The sequence below is a fragment of the Diospyros lotus genome, chromosome 8, assembly GCF_014633365.1.
Source record: "Diospyros lotus cultivar Yz01 chromosome 8, ASM1463336v1, whole genome shotgun sequence".
Taxonomy (NCBI): Eukaryota; Viridiplantae; Streptophyta; class Magnoliopsida; order Ericales; family Ebenaceae; genus Diospyros; species Diospyros lotus.
Window position 1 is genome coordinate 2,387,180 of NC_068345.1, and position 16,980 is coordinate 2,404,159.

The 16,980-nt window shown below is 36.7% G+C and overlaps 1 protein-coding gene across 1 annotated transcript; it reads left to right on the plus strand.

Moving 5' to 3' along the window:
* The first annotated feature begins 13,633 nt into the window (after positions 1-13,633).
* On the plus strand, positions 13,634-14,453 carry LOC127807696 (protein MAIN-LIKE 1-like). Its single transcript, XM_052345734.1, has 3 exons — positions 13,634-13,643; positions 13,725-14,038; positions 14,151-14,453. The coding sequence occupies exons 1-3, from the start codon at positions 13,634-13,636 to the stop codon at positions 14,451-14,453; spliced, it is 627 nt and encodes a 208-aa protein (XP_052201694.1).
* Positions 14,454-16,980: the final 2,527 nt, after the last annotated feature.

Consider the following 16,980-nt stretch of genomic DNA (forward strand, 5'->3'; position numbering starts at 1 on the left):
TTTAATAGTTTGGTTTTCTTATTTGTAAATTGATAAAATAATTATTAATTTTTATTTATCATATATTTAATGTATAGGATCATCATCATCTCTAATGCAGGAAAAAGAGGCTGAGGGAAAACAAAGAATAAAATACTAATATCTTTGGCTCCTGATCAAAAATTACCATTGGAATTCAATAATTATAGTCAAGCCATTAGATTAAATACTAATGTGTTTGCAAGTCATATTGACAAGATTGTTAAAGTATGTGAATTGCACCAATTTCTTGCAAGCGTTGGGAAGATATTCCACAAGATAATAAGAATAAAATGTATTTTTATGTATTGGTAAGATTAGTAATTATTCTATATCATACTTATATGATATTGTATTAACTCGTTATTCATGACTTATAACGTTTCAAACAAATTTTTCTTTTAACTTGTGTAGGAGAAATTTGAATTTGAAGAAAACGAAGTAAGAAAAAATTGGAATTTTAGAAAAATAGGAAAGGATTTTGCAAACCATAGATATAAATTGAAGGCTGATTATTATGATGCATATGACAATGATGATGATCGAATTAAGTTTACTCCAACAAGAGTGGACCAAGGATAATGGAGACAAATTGTCACTTGGTTAAACTCATATGATGAGTTTCAAGTATACTATACCTTTTTTTTTTTTTTTTTATGCACAAGTCATTTTAATTATTTAAAATATGATTATTGTATTTGGTCTTATATATAGATTATTTGTGCTCTTAATAAATCTAATTGGTCAAAACAAACAATGACTAAAACTACAAGCACTAGAAGTTTTGCTTGAGTTAGAGTTGAATAGGTATAATTTAAGTTATTTATACATCTTTCTCATTAACATTTTTTTTTTTGCTGATTAACTCTTTTATTTAATACAGGCTGAAATATTAGGACACGAACCATCTATATGGAAAATTTTCAAGGTGATACACAAAAAAAAAAGGCAGGTCAATGATTGATTCCACATCAAAATAAATAGTGGTAATTTTTATTTTAAACAGTTTATGTTGTTATTGTGATATATATTTTATTATTATGTTATAACATATTTATTTTATTTATTATCAAATTTTATGACAAAATTCAATCTTTAGTAATCCAAAGAATTGAGGAAGAACCTTCTCAAGCTATTTGTAACACCTCGCCTTCTTGGGGTGATATGTAACGTAAGATTTCGGGGATATATTTTTTTTTTTCAATCAACGGAAACTCAACACAAAAATCGTTTCCTCGAAGATTCCATTACACTTTCTCAGTATATCAACTATGAACCACCAATAAACTAAAACAAGTACAACATCTCAAACACGGAAGCTAAATCGAAACCTTAACAGGAAATAACTGAAATCACTTTATTCATAATATAAAATCAAACCAACGTTTTACATGACATCCTCAAAATAAACAACATAACCGAAATGACATAATATACAAACATCCTCTAATCGTCGTCACTCCTCGGCAATTCCCTTTCCCTTCGCACCGTTGCCTTCATCTAGAACGTTTGAATATTCTAGGGACATAATTCAAATTAGATGATGAATCATCTAAGTGAGAGTTTAAAAACACATTTTTCATGAATAAATACAAGACATGAATTACAAATACACTCGGTAAGCCCTAACCCAAGAGAATCCCAAGCGCTTAACCCTACCACGGGAAAAGAACAATCTCTCTAAAAGTTATTCCACTATACCGACACATTGACACGATGCCATTCTATCTTAAAGGGGGCAAGCCAACGCATCTCTCCAACATCTCGGGAACAATCGTTACCAACTCCCGGCCCAGGAAGGTCACATCAACGCAGGAACTAGACTCACCACATTTACGTCGGAGATTACATTCTCACTCTAAGCATCCAGGAATCACCACACAATCTCAACTCCAAAATTTCATATGAACCACCTAGTCATCCTAGTGCAACTTCCCTGCCCAAACGGCCTAGTACGGAAATCAATGCGGCTATCTCGACATAATCACCAGCACAAGATACCCCTATTATTCCATCACGCCCTTGGAGAATTATGGTTACACTATTCAGATAACATCCGAGGCTGACATCCCACATGAACAACACAATATGAACCACCTAGTCATCCGAGTGCAACTTCTCTATCCAAACGGTTCGGCACGGAAACTAAGGCGGCTATTCTGACATACACACCAGCATTAGATACTCCTATTATTCTGCCATGCCATTGGAGAATTATGGCTACACTATCTAGACAACATCTTAGGCTGACATTCCATACGAACACACAAAACGCAAGACAATGCCACATTTCACAATTCAATGCATCATATAAACAATATTTTATAAAATGCAATGCACAAGTTTAAAACATTTAGGGACGAACCTCCCTTATAAAATCAACCGTCATCGGTTACCATTTGCATGCAACAAAACCATTTTGCATGAATTCACAACACTTTTAGATAGAACAAACACCAAGTTTTTAGGATAGATATACTCACAATAAATGAAGTTTTGGGGGCAAACACTACCCTCGACGTATTTGGATTGCCTCGATCCTCGTGCATAGTCTTGATTTGTGTGCTAAATCACAAATATTTGAACTTACACTCAATCTCGAGCCACAATATCCCCTAAACACCATATTTAATTAAGAAAGCATCGAAATCCATTTTCCTCAATTTTTCCACAATTTTCTCAAATTTTCTCCTAATTTTCACCTCGATAATTCCAAAATAGTTATCTCTTTAAACATTTTTTCAAATTTTTCAAAATGATAAATACTAAAATAAATCAAAAAAAATACCAAATTTACCCTTATTCATACGCCTTTACGCGTCCTGCGCGTGAAAGCTGGCGCGTGCAACCACGCGCCACCGTCTTCCTTGATTTTTCGACTGCCACCGACGACTCTGATGGCCAAACAAGTGGTACCCCCTTGAAGCCCTTGAAGAGTCGATCACAATGGTATCACTTTTTGGCTAAAAGGCCACCGAAATCACGAGTTGCAAGCGCGATGTGGCGATCCGCCTCAGCTTCTCCGGCCAGCCTTCGAACAGCCACCAATCGTACCCAAAACACCTTCAAAATCTCCAGAATCCTTCTCCTTGATGCAAGGATCAAAACCCCCTTATCAAATCCCTCAAAAACATTCAAAATCACGAGTTACAAGCGCGATATGGCGATCCACCTCGGCTTCTCCAGCCAGCCTTCGAACAGCCACCAATCGCACCCAAAACACCTTCAAAATCTCCAGAATCCTTCTCCTTGATGCAAGGATCAAAACCCCCTTATCAAATCCCTCAAAAACATTCAAAGTCGCAGCCAATTTGTGAGTAAAGTTTCGACCAAACCCTTGCCCCTTTTATAGCGAAATTCGGCCACCAATCAGCCAATCACGATCCAAGCCTTGGTCCCTAAGCTAGCCCACACCGTATACAACCTCCCCCAGGTCTTGCTCGGCCGTCCCATAGCCAAAAACAGTCTCCATGTGTGGTGGAAGGCGTTCGTCTTCTCCTTTGTGCGTTCACACTACAACTTCTATTTATTACACTTTGACCCCATGTTTTCTTTAAATGACATTTCTGCCCTTTCCATAGTACCCCTAATAAATCCAACTATACCACCACGGCCCATAAGTTTAGTACCTTTCATTTCACCCTCGAAACTTCCAAAAATCTATTATTTTACCTCATTCGAGGCAAAATTAGAAAATTGCACTTTGACTCAGTTGCTCGTTTTGACCTTAAATCCATTCGTTTGAATTTGAAATCGCTCAAGAGTTGTTCTACACATAGAATATAGGTCCTCAACATGCTCTTTTGACCTTCCAGACGTCTCTTACGTCAATTCGATTTTCTCAGCCCGGTTGACAGCTATACAGAAAACTGCTCCCGATCCCATTTCTTTTTATTCCTAAAATCATAAGTTGTATTACTCATAATTACTATACCATTTTTGACTAGTTCGTCTTCCTTGAACCTACATAAACTGATGGAGCAAGTTTTTCTCTCCCTGAGAAGAAACAATCTTTAAACTCATTACTCCAAATAATTATTAATTATGATTTCGCAAATGGATTTGGTTTAGGGTTTATTATGGTCAAGGGTTCAGTATATGACCCATTACCAGATACACTCTGCTAAGTATTTTTTTATTTTTAAGACGTTATCTCAATATTAAATGTATTATTATTTTTATTCTATGTTTGTTTCAATATAAAATATTAATTACAAATATTGTACTTATTTTTGGACTATGAATGATGAAGAGTATGTAAAATATTTTTAAAATAATAAATGAAAATTCCTGGCTAGTTATTGTGCTATAAATTTTTCCATTTAAAAACATAATTAATGTCTAAAAATAAAATAAAAATCCCTTTTTTTATAAAGTGATAATGTGTCTAAAATAGCTATTTTTTTTAAAACAAATTAAAGTCAAAATGTAAAAAAAAGCATTTTTTACCAAAAAAAAAATAAAAATTAGACTTGAAATAATTTTTGTATATAATATTTTAAGGTTGAATTTAATTTTTATTACAAAACATTTAACGTAAAAAAAAACAGAACCCAACTGTAGTTTTTCTTTTGGGCTTGGCCCTTTCATCCCATAGTAAGCTGAAATGGGGTGGGCTGACGATGAGCAAGAGGTTAAGCCCAGGTTTAGCCAAAATTTTTGTACGTCTCTTATCAATCATTGGCCCCGTTTGTTGCAGCTTAATTAAAGAAATTATAACTTCTAACTTCTTAGTTTATAGCTTCTAAAACTTAGAATAAGTTGTGAACTTGTTTGTCTAAACTTCTCAGAAGTTGTAGTTAAACAGTTGTGGTGTTTGATACCCATAAGTTGTAAAATAACTTATTTTTGTATAATTATCCATAATACCCTTAATAGTTATAGAATAATAATTTAAAAATTAATTAGTGTATATATATAAGTTTCAAGTGTTATAAAAAAATTAATTAGTATATAGAGAGAAAGCGAGATGGCGAGAGAGAAGAAAATATCTGAAAATAGAGATTATAATACCCCATATTTTCGTGAAGATGCCACGTACTTTAAGTGAGTTTAAAATATCGAAAAATATGTTTGAAATGACAACAAATGACCAAATCAGTCGTAGGGAGTGCCCTAGAGCTTAAATACTTGAGGACAAAGGTATATTTTTGACGAGCATCTCGAGGCAAGATTTATGACGCTGAAAGAAATTAAATCAGAGACGATTTTTTCGGTTAAGCTAAGTTGTAGCCTAAAATAGCCGAATGATGGTAAGGGGCTTCGAGAAATCGTACATATCGAGTAATTTTGAGTTATTAATTTTGAGATTTTAAGCATCTCGATAAATTTGATATTTGAGGGTGTAATTGTAATTAGAGAATTATCCAAACGAAATAAGGATAAAATTAAGAATTTATGTGGTAAAATATTAAAGTTGAGGACTTGAAATAAGGGCCAAAATGTTATTTGGGAGAAGTTTGAGGTCTTAGCTTGGATTTCAAAAGTTGAATTCATTCTAGCTTTGGATTTCAAAAGCCATTCAATTATAGGTTTGAGTCTTTGGAGTTCATGGCTAAGATTGTGACAAATGGCATAATGTGATTGGTTGGAGAAATCTATAAATAGGCATCATGGGTTGTTCTCAAATCATTCCAAGCAAATTTGAGAGTTGAGGCACTTTAAGAGGAGGAGCTTTCTCTAGAGAGAGAGTAGGAAGTTCGGCAAGAAGGTGGGAAGGAATCGAAGAAGAAGCCGGGGAGAACGAGTCTCATCGGAGTTACAAGTTTTCGTCGAAATTTGTCGAAATCAGTCATAAAAAAAGTGAGATAAGTCCATTTTTTTTTTATAATCCTGTATAGGAGGAAGAGAGGGTCACGTAGGTTTAGAAATGGCAAACGGGCCGGGCCGGGCCCGGCCCGGCCCGCCACCAAGTGGCCCGCGGGCCAAGCGGGCCGGGCCAAATCGGCCCGCTTAAAAACGGGCCAACAGATTGCTGGCCCTAGCCCGGCCCGCCACGGGCTCGCGGGCCAAGCGGGCCCGCCAAATTTTTTTATTTATTTATTTTTTTGATATCATATTTGGCCATTTAGTCCACTTTGAAGAAAAACAACTTGCTTAAAAAGTCATTTCTGGAGGCCAAATTACAAATAAGAAAAAAAAAACAATTAAAAATTATACCTCTAATCTTCATCCTCTTCATCAACAACAACATTTGAGTCTTGTTTAGAAAGTCTTATATCATCAATGCTTGACTCCTCCTCCTCCTCATCATCTATAATAAAAAATTACATATGTTAATTATTTATCATATAAGAGAAATGTTTAATATTATGTTAAATCCTAGATATTAGAAAGTTTTAAAAAAATTACCTCCAAAACCATGTAACCAACTCCGTGTGCACAAGAGAGCTTGAACTGTTTCATCATGCAAACGACTTCTATACTTGTTCAAAATACGAGATCCAATGCTAAAAGCGGACTCCGATGCTACGGTTGTTATCGGAATACTCAATATATCACAAGCCATCTTTGCAATAATTTTCCCTCTATTAGCTCGCTCTCTCCAATATGCCAAGACATCAAATGCTCCCGATATTGGAATCCCTGGCTCTTCCAAATAAAGATCAAGTTGGGATTTTCCGGCATCGTTAGAAACTTGGCAATCAAATGCTTCAAAATCCTATCAAATAATCAAAAAAATAGTCAACCAAATATTTATATCAATTATATATGAACAAGTGTTTTAAAACAATATAGACTTACATCATATATATTTTTTGACTTCTTTGCTTGTTCACCTCCAATGGAAATTTGTGATCCACTAACATTTGAGGAAGGCATTGAACTTGAACTTGATAAACCATTATTAACATATTCACCATAAAGCCTATACAAAGCCGTCTTCACCCTTTCCAACTTCTCTTCATAGTTATAAGGATTGAGCTTTGAATAAGTGTACCTCAAAAAGTTAAACTTCTTGGTTGGATCAAGAATTTCCCCAAATGCAAGAACCACTCTATAATCACTCCAATACTTATCAAATTTTTCTTTCATCCTTGCACTCATACTTGTAATCAACTCATCATCATTTTCCAAGTTGGATGTCAAGAGACACTCTATCCTCCAAATTTCCCCAAAATACAAATTAGATGTAGGGTAAGAGGATCCAGAAATCAAATTAGTGATAGTATAAAATGGCTTCAAGAATTCACAAATTATCTCCCCTCTTGTCCACTCATCACTTGATGGACACCACCTATAATTTTTATCACATAAGCTTAAACTATGAAATGCACGACGATACTTGAGTGCACTCTCAAGCATTATGTAGGTGGAGTTCCATCTAGTGACAACATCCGGTCTCAACCCAATTCCTGTATCAATTCCACCAACTTGCTCAATACATTGATAAAATTGTCTCATCCTAGCTTCTGAACCCCTCACATAATGAACACTTTGTCTTATTTTATGCAATGCCTCACTAGCTACCTTCAAACCATCTTGAACAATAAGGTTCAGTATATGAGCACAACATCTAATGTGAAAGAACTCTCCATTAAGCAACAAAGTATTCGACAAATTTAAATGTTCTTTCAATATATTTTGCATGTTGTCATTTGAAGTGGCATTGTCCAAAGTGAGGGAAAATTTTTTTTTCTCCAATCCCCAATCCTTTAAAAATTCCAACACCTTCAATGATAATTCATGTCCACTATATGGTGGCTTTATATGAGCAAATGACAATATCTTACTATTTAACTTCCAATTGCCATCAACATAATGAACAGTAAGAGAAATAAATCCATGATTAGTGCATGCAGTCCAAACATCAGAAGTCAAACAAACTCTACCAGGAATTTGGGCCAATTGTTGTTTTAACTTCTCTTTCTCTATTTCATATGTTCTCAAGACATCCGCTTTAGCAGTATTTCTACAAATGAACTTACAATGTTCATTCAGAAACTTTTGATAATTTCTAAACCCCTTCCACTCAACCATATTAAAGGGAGCACCATGTGAAATAATCATCTGAGCAATAAGTTCACGATTTACTTTAGGGTCAATTTTTTTTCTCTTCAACTTTCCTTCATAATCAATAAGCATATCTCCCGCATCATTATACTTAGAAATCATCATACATTTAGGAATATGACGACTTAAATGAGAGGTTCCTGATTTAGATGGACATGAATATTCCTTACCACACCCCTTACATTTACACCTTGGTTTGCCATCACTACCAACACCAATTTTCACAAAATGGTTCCACACATCAGAGGTTAAAATCTTAGGCTTTTTTGATTGTGATTGTGAGATGAATTCCTCATTAACATTACAAGGGATTTCTCTTGAAATTTGATCATCACCATCCATTCTAAATTTCTAACAGAAGAATCCTCACTGTAAATAATTAAAATAATTTATTTTAAATAATTAACACAAAACTTTAGGTAGGCAAATAATTAACAAAAAAACACTTAACTTACCTAGCTAAAGCAAGGCAATAGAGAGTCAGAGATAGGCAACGTGAGCGAGGCAGTGAGCGAGAGATGGCGAGGGCCGCGGGCGACTGAGGAGCGAGGGCGAGAGCGAGAGCAAGAGGCGCGGGCCAGGGGCTCGGGCGCGGGCGAGGGCGAGACAGAGGGCGAGCGCGAGCGAGGGCAAGGGCGAGGGCGAGACAGAGGGCGAGAGCAAGAGGCGCGGGCAGAGGGCGAGCGCGGGCGAGGGCGAGGGCGAGGGTGCGGGCACGGGCGAGAGCGAGAGCGAGGGCGAGCGAGGGCTAGGGCGAGGGCGATGGCTAGGGTGAGGGCGAGACAGAGGGCAAGCGAGGGCGAGAGCGAGACAGAGGGCGGGTGAGGGCGAGGGCGAGGGCGAGGGCGAGAGCGAGGGGCGAGGGTGAGAGCGAGACAGAGGGCGGGTGAGGGCGAGGGCGAGGGCGAGAGCGAGGGGCGAGGGTGAGAATGATAGAGGGCGAGACGAGGGCGATGGCTAGGGCGAGGGCGAGAGCCAGGGGCGAGAATGACAGAGGGCGAGACGAGGGTGAAGGCGAGGGCGAGGGCGAGGGCGAGGGTTAGGGTTAGGGTTAGGGCGAGGGCGAGAGAGAGGCGAGGCTGAGGGTGGGGGGGGGTTTTGTGGGACGCGGCGTTTAACGAGCCGGCGGGCCAAGCGGGCCAGCCCGGCCCGCCACCATTTGGCCCGCCGGGCCAAGCGGGCCAGCCCGGCCCGCCACCATTTGGCCCGCCGGGCCAAGCGGGCCGGGCCAAATCGGCCCGGCCTTAAATGGGCCAGCAAACTGCTGGCCCTAGCCCGGTCCTGGGCCGGGCCCCAACGGGCCAGCCCGTCGGGCCGGGCCCATTTTGCCATCTCTACGTAGGTTCAAACGGGGGTCAAATCAGAGTTAAAACGAGGAAGTTATGGTCGAAATATGAAAGAGAGGCGAAGTTGTTCGAAACTGCTGGGCAGCGCGTGAGTTACACGCACTGGAAATGGCTGCACGTGAAGGCACGTGAGCCACTTTTCGGGGGAGCGTGAGGGAGTGTGAGAGGCCCATTTTCCTTCAAATTTTCCAGTTATGCCCCTACTTTAATACCCTTAACCATATGTAAAAATATTTGAGATTAGGTTTACCAAAACTCGTGTTTTCTGCAGAAACCCAGGCTATGTGCTGTGAAATTATACTGTCCAAGAGATAAACTAACAAGGTGAGACTCCTATACTCCAAATCCTATTTTGTATTCTCTTATGAGAGACTTCTATTGCATGAGATTTGTTTTGTGAAACTCCTGTACGTAGACTCTTGTTGTTCTCTTACGTGAAATCATGCTGCATATATGAACTGTATTTTTCTGAAAAATATATGTTATTGGTTTTTTAACTGTTGCATTTATAAAATTCGTGTGGCTATACTATTGTACCTATTTGTTGTTAGCCGAAAGCAAAAGTCGGATATCCCCCGAGAGGTGCTATGTGTGCGCCATCAAGAAAGCTCTCATGGGAAAAATCGTGAAGTTAAGCAACAACGAATGTGGTGCTTGCATGAGTGCTATGAAGTCGGGCCAAAGTGACATGGTTAGGGACCTCCCGAGAAGCGCTATGCATGCGCCATTGGGAAAGCTCTCGTTGGAGGCGGCTGACATATTCGTGAGGCACTTCGAAGTAGTCCTCCTTGTCTTTTCATACATTTTATACCTGATCATGCATCGATATAAACTATTTTTGGAGTTTCTCACTAGAAGATGTTAGAAAACATTGATCTGATCATACGCAGCGGAAAATAAAATCTAATTTTATTGGTATCACGTTTTTCAAATCTTACGGTTAAATCGAAGACATAAAACGAAAAGTTATCTCGAAACGAAATCCGATTTCGTTGCCGATAACCCGCCTAATATCTCCCACGCGTGAGATGCCGAGTCGGTCCACCCGAAATCGTCAAGACTTCAATAGACTTGAGAGAAAAAGGGATTCGGAAATTTTCTCTAAAATTTCCGTTTTGATTCAACTAAATTGATCTCATTTTGGATTTTAGGTTTAATGTTATATTTATAGACAAGAAACCCTAAAACCCTAAATGCTATTGGGCCGGGCTTTAGGTGCTAGCAAAAAGTCCAAACCAAATTAATAATTAAATAAATAATCATATTACTTATTTAATTATTCTTATTTCTTAAATAATTGCATTTATAATTTAGTAATTCCATAATTACTAAATTTGCCCAATTTTTCTTTTAAAACGATTTCTGTTGGGTGGGACTTTCTGGGTTCACAATTAAATTGGCAACGAGAATTAATCAATTATTAATTCTCGTAAATCACGAGTGACATCTAGCAATATGTCATGATTATCCAATTTAATGTGAAGCGGGAATGTGAACCTTACATTACGGTGTCCTGCAATACAGTCCCTCTATCATACTATATCCCGATGAGATATGAGATCACGGTCAGTAGGTCAAATCTCTCGATCTCGTCGTATGACCAAATCCAATAATCACATTTGACTAATATGACACAACCTCTACGGAATCCAAATTCCGTCGTCATATTACCTTGGCCAAGGATTTATCGTCAAGTGACCACTGGATCGCATAGGATATCTTCCTCGTATATCTCGAGATGATAGATTCCATGTCTGATGCACACATACCTCGTGTGTCACTGAACTAGGCACATAGATACGTACGACTATCCCTGATTAGGACAACCATATAATATCGCTGATATCCTAATCCACTAACACACAGATATCCATGTCATCTCAGGTCTAAGGACTAATGCAAATCCGTAGTTAATATTAAATCATTGACCCGTGAGATAAAACCCATGTGATTCAATATTAATAGTCTCGTTCAGTGAACTCGTTCCTATAACGAGCACCCACTCGTCTTTCTTCTGTATCTTATACAGAGTGGTACGAGACCCACCAATCTTGTCTTTCGGTATCTTATACCGAACAAGGAGGAAGACGATGTGCCGGCCTTTACGAGTTACTAATTATCCAAGTTAGGAACTCTATGGCCAGGAACATATTTATAGTATAACGTATTGTGGATTATCCGTCTCGATTATTCTTAACAATTAAGAATGGTATCCACACCTTATTATACTAAAGGATATTTATATGTTCAATTCAAATCATATTGCAAATTAAATTAAACATAAAACTTGCCATTAAATAAGGTTTAAAGAATTACAAGATCAAGCCCTATTGTGTCACTAGAACTGGTCTTAAGGGCTTATATCTAACAGAAGATTCATCTTCTAATTGGACTATGTCCCTAGAATATTCAAACGTTTCAGGTTCGACCAGCAGCTCTAAGGGAAAGGAGGTAGCTGAAGAATAAGCTTAATTTTCTGTTGCTGTATGTTTAGCATATTCTTGCTTATGTGCGAACCTATGTAATTTTGGATATGTTTAAGATGTTCAGTTATTATTTGCGAGAGATGATGTAATACATTTTGTAGACGTTTTGAACAATTTTATGATAAAGCATTATGGTTGTGAGCCATATCAAGTTCGATCTAGCTTCCGCATTTGAAATTTTAACGCTTGTCTTAGCTATTCAATTATTAGGTTTGTTAAGCTAAGAATGTAAAAATTAGGGTTTTTTGGGGATATTGTGTGATGTGTGACAACTATTGTGATATGAAAACTTTTTATATTCCCGAAATCCTAAGTTATAACACGCTCAAGCAAATTGGGGCATTATAGAGATGGCGGTAGAGAAGAGAGACTCTTGATTGCGTGGATAGAAGAGTAATTTTTTGTTAAAAACAGGGGCAAATTTGTCACAAAAATGTAACTGTTTAATCAGAAGTTGTAGAAGCTGGGGTACCCCAACTTTGAAAAAGCCAATTTTTACCCATTCTAAAAGCTAGTAAAAGCTATAAGTTAGAATTCTACAAGATAAAACAAACACTACATACCCACTTTTTTGAAGGTAGAAGCTAAAAATTGCAGCTTTTAAGCTGTAACAAACAACCCATTATAGTCACTTAGAATTTGATTCTCTGTCAAATTCACGGCCTTACTATTTAGGGATATTCTATTCGCAGCCAGCTTTTTACTCTTTGCAGCCATAACTAAAATAAATTTAATAATTACTCTTCGCACCCAGAATTATTACTTGTTGCAGCCAGCTATATTCCAAAATTGCCCTCATATATCCATACATCTCTACCGCGACTCGCCTCCATTCTCTACAGCATTTGTGGCTTCTCTACAACCTCCACTCGTCTTCGTCGCTTCCCTACAGTCGTACTCCCCGTTGTCGCCTTCCTTACAACCGCGTCTCTCTGTTGTGCGCTTGGTGAGGTAATTTTTACTTATGTTATGATTTTTTGGGTTGGAAGATTTGAACTTGGAAGCCAGAAAGGGAGAGATTGGATGGGCCAAGGTGGTGGCCGCCTGGGTTTGGAGGCGGAGGCGGTGGCGGCCGCCTCCGAACCCTGGGTTCGATCGGGTAGTCGGAGGTGGCACCTTCGAACTCTAGGGTTCGGAGGTGCCCAACGCCTCCGAAAACCCAGGTTTTAGAGGCGATAGACGCCTCCGAAACCTAGGTTTCGGAGGCTTGGGCCACTTTCGAAACCCAGGTTTTGGAGTCATGCGTTGCCTCCGAACTCTAGAGTTCGGAGGTAGCGCAAGCTTCCGAACCCTAGAGTTCGAAGGCGGCCAGTGCCTCCAAATCCTTTAATTTATTTTATATTTTATATTTTATTTTATTTTTTATGCAAATATTTGAAAAAACTTAATTTTTTAATTAAATAGTGCTAATTAACATTTTTTTTATACTTAATTTTTTATTTAAGTATTGGAGTTGAATAATTTAATTTTTAATACAAACAAATACATATTTTTTTACTTAATTTTTTTAATCTAATAATGGATTTCCCCAACTCACGGGTTCGGGGAACATATCTTTTATATTTTATATTTTATATAATTGTAGTAACATATTTTTTTATACTTAGTTTTTTATTTAAGTATTGGATTCGAATAATTTAATTTTTAAAAAATAAATATATATTTTGTCCGAACTTTATTTAATACCAGTGTTTCCCGAACTCTGGAGTTTGGGAAACATGGTGTTTCTTGAAACATGGATTTTCCCGAACCCTGGGTTTTCGAGACGCGATGGGTCATTGTAATGTTAATAATTTTTGTTTAATAATTTTTTTATTGTAATGTTCTGTTTAATATTTTTTATTTTTGTGTTATTTTATAGGTATGGTACGTGGTAGAAGAGGTGAAGCTTCTTCATCTCGCCAGCCTTCTTCTTCTCGGGAGCGTCCTACTACGTCGACCAGTAGAAGAAGGAGGATCGAGAGTTCTAGTGAACCGCCTATTTCAGAGGCAGTAGAAGAGCCAGTAGCAGATTATGGGACACCAGTTGAGGAGCATCCCAACCCTAATCAAGGGGAAGCAACTAATCAACCATCTTCCTCTCAGCATGATGATATTTCTAAACCACTATCTGGGGGCCCTAGTGATAGATCCATTCTAAAAAGTTTTAAAAATCATGTTGCATTTGCAATATGGGCAGGAGAGATAAGTTATATTAATTTTTTTAATATTTATCTTTATAATTTAAAGGATTACGTACTGCAAGTTTTTATAATTTAAATAATTAGGTATTTGAATTTTTTAACAGGAAAGAGGCATATTAAAATGTAGAAGTCATGGCCTTAAAATTCCTGAATGGCCATTGGATAATCAGTCTCGTGTTCGTGATATTGTTATAGGGTCTAGTTTGTCACCATTGCTAGAGTGTACTTATCGATATACAAATTATGCTATAGTCTCAGCATTTACAGAGAGATGGCAGCCTGAGACTAATTCATTTCATTTACCATTTGGAGAGATAAGTATAACATTATATGATGTTGCTGTTATTTTGAAGATTCTAGTAACCGGAAGATTTGTATCTGTGCCTCATCATTTGACACCTAGTTGATAGTTTACTCTTGGTAATAAAATAATTTTGATAATGATTATATAAAAATCAATCTCTTTTATATGAGTTATATAAATGAGAAAATCAATCCTTAAGTTTGAAGCAAGATATGAAAATATATAAGTAATGTTAAGTATAGTTGAGTATGTTTTAAATTCTAAATAAATTCATTTTTGATAATCTCAACTTGCTTTTAAAAGAATCAAAATGAGGATTTGTTAAGTTTTCAATCTTTTCAAATGGATAGTCAACTATGTGGTTTAATGCTGTTGACTATGCCTAAATATAGTCGACTATGTTATAAGGATAGTCGATTATGCTTGTTCAGTCTGTCGACTATTTTTGCATCTGTCGACTATCATGTAAGAATAGTCGACTATGACTTTTCATCTATCGACTATATTTGTTCATAAATTTCAAAATCCTCTTCATATTTTTGCATCTGTCGATTATGTCTATGTGTCTGTCGACTATGGGTAATTTGTGTTAGAAGATAGTCGACTATGCTTTCTTATTTGTCGACTATGTCTTGTTTTACTTGAAAATATAGTCAACTATGCATTTTCTTTTGTCGACTATATCTTTTGCAGAAAGCTTCTAATGACTAGTTTTTCAATCTCTAACGGTAAAAAAACTGCTAGTTTCGGGCAAAGATTTTGGGAAGCCTATATATACAACTCAAGGATGATAAAGAGAAGTCTAATGAATGAAAAGGAAATGATTTGAACTTACATCGTATACACATTTGTATTTATATTGTTTGTGCTTTAATTTTCTCTCTTCAAGGCTTTGATCTTCACTTGTAATTATTTACTTCAAACCTTGTATCATTTTTGAGAGACATTGTGACTAAGAGATTCATCTCTTAGATTCTCTCTAATTGTACACTTCTTGTATTTCCTAGATTGTATAGCTAGAAGGCCTACTTGGTTTAAGTAGAAGGTTGTATTTTCTAGCTTGTGTAGCTAGAGAGCCTACTTGTGTAAGTAGGAGATTTTAGTGAATTATTTCAAAATCCTTAGTGGGAGTTAAGGTAGTGGATTAGGCTTGGTTTAAACCGAACCATTATAAATCCTTTGTGTTATTTATTCTTCTTGTTTTACATTTGTCATTTCATATGTTCTATGTTTTAAATCACTAAAATCTCAATTGGGTCAAAAAGTTTTCAAGTTCTATCAAGAATTTTAAAATAGCCAATTCACCCCCCTCTTGGTGTGTGCCATAGCATATCCCGGTCTATCACTAGTGAAGTTAGTGATTTATTATGTAGGTTACTTGGGGTTTCATTAGATGTAGCAACACAACAAATTAGAGAGAATCGATGAGCATTTGTAAAATTAGTTTGGTTGAAAAGAACATTTATGCATCTACCAAATGAGGTTTCGAATAAAAAGATTGAACATATTAGTAGAGCATGTCTGTTATTTTTATTAGGTTATACTTTATTTGTAGATAAGAGTGGGACATTAGTTTCAGTAGCGTATTTGACATTATTAGATGATTTAAATATGATCGGTAATTATGCATGGGGGCTGCTTGTCTCGCATATTTGTATCGACAGCTCGGCATTGCTACTAGACGAGAGGTGAAGAGTATCATTGGATATCTTACCTTACTTGAGCTAATTATTTTAATTTCATAATTTTATATCATGTATTTATATATATTTAATATAATTATTTATATTAAATTTACAAGCATGGGTGTACGAGCATTTTCCTTTTACTAGAATTAGATGTAACTTATTATATAGTGACGATTAGCCACGAGCTCTCCGTTGGATACCTGTTCGTAATACTGATTCTTTACAATCTATTAGGGAGCAGATTGATGCTTTATCACCGGATGAGGTATTTATCATATATATGATTTGCAAGTTAATTAATATATTATAAAATTAAATTTTAAACTAAATAATATTTATAGTTGATTTGGACGCCGTACCGGAGGGTTCAGGCACACCACCCATTTCCAAAAATTACATTTTTCTCAAATTGTCTAAAATGTGGAAATATTATAGAACTATATCATCTTGAAAGAGTTTTACGACAATTTGGGCATGTGCAAACTATTCCTCTACCCCCATTATCACATGTTGAAGATAGGCGGGGTCCGGGTACGGCTTCATATCGGGTAATTTATACATTTGTTGATGATATTTGGAATCGATGGGATATGCATTTATTACCACCACGTCGACGTGGTAAATATTCTAAATTTTCATGGCATTTTACACCTGAATATTTAACGTGGTATGGAGCTATTACACATCCAATTGTACAAAATCCTATACATCGATCAAGTTTTGATAGAAGTGCAGAAGATATGCTCAGTCTTGTTGAATCAGTAAGTTTTTAAATTATATTTAAGTTATTATTGAATTTAGTTTATTTAAATTAAAAAATTGATATAATTATTATTTTTTCAGCGTAATCGACTAACATTATATGCTCTCGATCAGACGATATCAAGTACAGAGCCTGTATCTACTGATGCATGGAGAGACACATGTCTTGGGGTGAATACC

Bases quoted from the DNA above. Each gene is read 5' to 3' on its own strand.
- LOC127807696 (XM_052345734.1), top strand. The intron at 14,039-14,150 runs GCAGGAGAGATA...ATTTTTTAACAG, and splicing joins ATGTTGCATTTGCAATATGG to GAAAGAGGCATATTAAAATG.